Source organism: Mustela nigripes, chromosome 15, assembly GCF_022355385.1.
Source record: "Mustela nigripes isolate SB6536 chromosome 15, MUSNIG.SB6536, whole genome shotgun sequence".
Lineage (NCBI taxonomy): Eukaryota > Metazoa > Chordata > Mammalia > Carnivora > Mustelidae > Mustela > Mustela nigripes.
Window position 1 is genome coordinate 25,577,458 of NC_081571.1, and position 5,052 is coordinate 25,582,509.

Consider the following 5,052-nt stretch of genomic DNA (forward strand, 5'->3'; position numbering starts at 1 on the left):
AACAAACAGTAGAGAACCAGCAATGTCTAAAATAACAGATACAACACTATAATCTTTTAGTTCATTTAGTCCCATGTTACTAAATCTGGTGAATGCAGCTTTAGTTAGTTTTGGAAATTCTTACCCATTTCAGTTTTAGGATTTTCAAGTATATCAAATATCTGTATTTGTCCTGAAAGTCCTTTATATGAATTTCCTTTAAGATAAAACTCATTTTACAAGAGAATTAAAACAATTACAAATGACAAAAACTCGGAATGGATATGGCTAGAGCTGATGAGACGAGAGTTTACAATTTAGCTGGCAAGGAAATCAGGTTATTTCTGTGACACATAACATTTCCATAATTACAATATCAAGTGATGATCTATCAAAACATTAGGAAATTCATAGGATGTCTAGAATAGTTATAGCCTTTACCCAAATGTAACCCAAAGTTTATGAATGGTTTAGCAGTACTTCATGAGTAACTTAGCATACCAAGGAAAAGCATGAGTTAGATTTAAAACTTAAATCTTGTCAACATTTGCTAAAATCTTATAAAGTTTTAAGGCACATGCCTAAATATAATTAGGGATATACTTATCCCTGATATAGGCAAAATGAGAAAGTGGTTTTTCTGGACAGGCAAAAAGAAAATCATTTACATTTTCTTCTTAACAGCAGATCAATTAATCTAAGAAAACTTTGTCCTTTTGAACAGAGAGAACTTCAGTCTTATACCAGTGTACCTTTAAAACCCATTCATTTCACTTAGTCCATCCTGACCATGCCTAAATTCCTTTTCTGAAGATTTCCCTTCATAAAACTTCTACAAATTTCTTTCATATTCAGGTTTTGTCCCAAGCCATTTCCTTCCAAACAACCATCTCATTTAGGATGAAATTACCTTCTCTTACCCTCAACAAAATGTATTCCCATTCCTTAAATCTTTCTTACATATCTCCTACTTTCCTACATTCAGAGTTGCTTCCTTTATTTCCATCAGTATTAGTTACACTTAGCATTTTGTACTCTTAGAAACACTTTAACCTATAGTCAGTTATTAACCAATTGTGAACGGTTATAACAGTATTCTTTAGATAGCAAATTTATCAATCAGTTAAGCACAAAACACGTTTACTTAACAGATTTAAATATTCTTGGATTTTTTGCCATAAGAAGTCAAAAGCACAAACCTACATCCAGTAATTAATGACTTAGCATTTTATCCTGTTTGATTAAGACCTAGATGTCCATAATTTAATTCCATTTGTCATCCAACCAAAACTTTAAAGTTTCAGGTTACCAAAGACTTTGAAAGCTATCTCAGCAATTACCCATTAAAACTTTGAGACAGACAATTAACCATCAGTTTAGTCATCTCTTTGCTAACAAATTTTAACAAATAACACGAGCTTATTGGACCTTCAGTAAATTTCAAAGTTTCACATTTAGGGCTTAAAAGACAGGTCTATCTTAATTAAACCAACAAACTTAACTTAGTTCAAATACTGATTTACATTCCGCCTGGGCCCACTCCACTTTGAATGTTTACCTGAGACACGGGTGGGAAGATCCAGAGTGCGGGGTGTTAGGTCAGGGGGCTGCTCTTTTTGCTCCTTGACAGTGAAGAGAGAAGGAGCCATGGTGCATGGTCTAGAGGCTAGTCATGCAGGCTGCACACACGTTGGTGCACAAAACAGGAGAAGGGGGAGACAGAAGAAACAAAGTGCTGCCAGGAGGCAGAGAAAGGATTCCTGGTTTCAGAGCTCATCACCCGCAACAGAGGAGCAGACGCCATGCTTTCCCACCAGCAAGGAGGGAGGGGCTAAGCAGTCTAAGTTGGGCCAGAGAAGATAGGGAATTTCCCCAAAACAAAAGGAGTTTCGTCAGCTGCTTGGGAATATTCCTTAAAGTCTCTGTCTTGAGTTAGACTAACCCCAGCTGGCTCCAATTATAGCCCTTAACATGGGAAATGAGTGAGAGAGAAGCCCCACATCTATTAGACCACCAAGGAGAACATAGATAAAATCAAGAGTCCCCTTTGCTAGGGGTAGCCCAGCAACCTGGGTTTATTAGAAGGCCTATTATTCTGCAAAAGGCCCTTAGATTGGGGTCCTGGTGCAAAGCAATGACCACAACAAGACAAAGACACCAATGACAATAAGAACACATTTACAAAGACAAACAATCCAGCACAGCCACAAAGACAAAACTGAAAGGAAGTTAAGGGAGAATCCCACCACGATGGCAGCCGGCTCTCCTCACACTCACAGATGAGGATCTTGTCCTCCAGGCGGGGGTAAGGGACGTCTCATCCAAAGGGGCAAGGGATGTCTCTTCCAAAAATCTCCATAAACTTAACAAACAGCACAACAGACAACAAAAACAAGATGCCTGACTGCCTAGGGGGACTCGAACCCCCTGGCTGCCTTGGGGGACCATGAACCCCCTGGTGACCAACCGCTTAGGGGAACTCTCACTCCCCCTGAAACAGTGGGGACTGTAACCCTCTGAAACGGCGGGGGACTCGAACCCCCTGTGGGGGCAAGGGACATCTCCACAAGACCCCGTGGTCGATGGCCTGCCATGTATCCGCTTGAGCCAACGTCAACCCTAGTACAAGTTGGAATTCCTATGGGTAAAAAAATGCAGATTGGAGCTCTCAAAGTGTACGTGTAAACAGATGACAACGAGTGCACTCACCAGCGGGCACAAGACCCTCTGGGTTGGGGTACTGGGAGTCTCCCAGATCTCAGTAGAACCTCCAAATGTTATGCCTGCGTTTTCACGTCTGAGAGACCACCAAGGAGCCAAGCACTGATGCAATCACATGAGGGTTTATTCAGCAAGCTTAAGCTTGGGCCCCAATACCTGACATAGGGGTGTAGAGACTTGGACCCCGAGCCAGATTACAGTCAGGATTTTTAAAAGGCAGAGTAGGGTGAGGACAAAAGGGGGTTATGGATGATGTAAGTCTCTAAGTGTAAGAAAGGGTTGGCATGAGAACGGCCATCTCAAAGGCCGGGAAGTCATTTTACGGAGTTGAGGGAGGAAGGACTAGGGGAAGCTTGGTAAACAAGCTTGATAAACAAGCTAGAAAAACAAGTTTTGGAAAACAAGTCAATCCTAAGCACCAGAATACAGGTGGCTGCAGACTAGATGCATTGGTAAAGAGCTTGTTTCACTAAACCACCTGGGGTGACGCAAAGGTAAGCTGTCAGAGTGTGGCGCCAGGTGTGAAAGGAGCTATGGACAATTGCTGTGTGTTAAGTGCTTTAGAAATGCTATATTAGCACTTGGCTTTGAGTACTTGGGGTCCTTGTTGAAACCTGCTGCGCCGGGCAGATACTTGAACCCCAGCTAGCTGGAAATAAACGTCACTGTGTGACTTGCATTATCGAGAGTGTTCTCTGTCTAATTGAGGGGTGGTCGACTCCATACCCTAACATTTGGAGGTTCCACCAAGATCTTAAGACCCTCCTCAGAGAGACAGACAACTCCCCAATACCGAGGTTTAACTAAAGGAACCACGGAAGGAGGATTGGCCACCTCCGAGAGGGGAGGACAGAAACGGGTCCTCGACCAGAGACTGAAACAGGTCTCTGCCCGGTCCCAATTAAGAATTCTCATGGGAAGGAAAAAGCAGGTTGCGACCCTGGAGGCTCCATTACTGGAAGTCGCTGGAGACATACGTACAAAAGGGTGCCAGAACAACTCCCACAGTGGACGCCATTTGGACAGCCAGGTAAGGATCCTGAGTGTTGTGTGAGTGGGATGGCACCTGTGGATGTGATGTGGCTGACTGGCCAGTGGGTGTTAGAAAACTCGTTTCAAACTTGTGTGTTTGCTGGCTTTGTGTCTCTTGTCTTTTCCTGGCTTCTTTTTGTAATAATAATGGGACAGACTCAGGTAACACCTAAGACCCTGCTCCTGAACCACTTCCCTGAGATCCGCTCCAAGGCTCATGATTATGGCGTGGGAGTAAAAAAGGTAAGTTTGATACCCTCTGCTCTGCAGAATGGCCTACTTTTAAGGTGGGCTGGCCACCCCAGGGGAACCTTTTCTCTGGTCATTATTAAGAAAGTCCATTGAGATATCACCTTACACAGTTAGAATGGCCAAAATTAGCAAGACAGGAAATAACATGTGTTGGAGGGGATGTGGAGAAAGGGGAACCCTCTTACACTGTTGGTGGGAATGCAAGTTGGTGCAGCCTCTTTGGAGAACAGTGTGGAAATTCCTCAAGAAATTAAAAATAGAGCTTCCCTATGACCCTGCCATTGCACTACTGGGTATTTACCCCAAAGATACAGATGTAGTGAAAAGAAGGGCCATCTGTACCCCAATGTTTATAGCAGCAATGGCCACAGTCACCAAACTGTGGAAAGAACCAAGATGCCCTTCAACGGATGACTGGATAAGGAAGATGTGGTCCATATACACTATGGAGTATTATGCCTCCATCAGAAAGGATGAATACCAAACTTTTCTAGCAACATGGATGGGACTGGAAGAGATTATGCTGAGTGAAATAAGTCAAGCAGAGAGAGTCAATTATCATATGGTTTCACTTATTTGTGGAGCATAACAAATAGCATGGAGGACATGGGGAGTTAGGAGAAGGGAGTTGGGGGGGAAATTGGCAGGAGAGGTGAGCCATGAGAGACTATGGACTCTGAAAAACAATCTGAGGGTTTAGAAGCGGGGGGGGGGGGGGGAGGTTGGGGTACCAGGTGGTGGGTATTACAGAGGGCACGGATTGCATGGAGCACTGGGTGTGGTGCAAAAACAATGAATACTGTTATGCTGAAAATAAAAAATAAATTAAAAACAAAAAACAAAAAAAATCAATTGTTTGAAAGGAAGCAAGGAAGAAATAAAGCAAAAAAAAGCAAAAAGAAAAAGAAAAAGAAAGTCCGAGAGTGGTCAACCAGCTCACCCGGACCAAAATCCCTATATCTTTATGTGGCAAGCTTTGGCAGAGAGTCCTCCCTCCTGGCTGAAACCATTTGTCCACAAGAAGCGGGAGGATCCGCCCCCCCCCCCCCCCCCCCCCCCCCCCCCCCC

The 5,052-nt window shown here is 43.5% G+C and overlaps 1 protein-coding gene across 1 annotated transcript in view; it reads left to right on the forward strand.

The window, feature by feature from the left end:
* Nucleotides 1-3,879: 3,879 nt before the first annotated feature.
* The window catches only part of LOC132002643 (uncharacterized), a 2,442-nt gene continuing 1,269 nt past the window's right edge, over nt 3,880-5,052 (forward strand). The window contains 1 exon segment of the mRNA XM_059377779.1: nt 3,880-3,975. Within this exon segment, the coding sequence (XP_059233762.1) occupies nt 3,880-3,975 (96 nt within the window).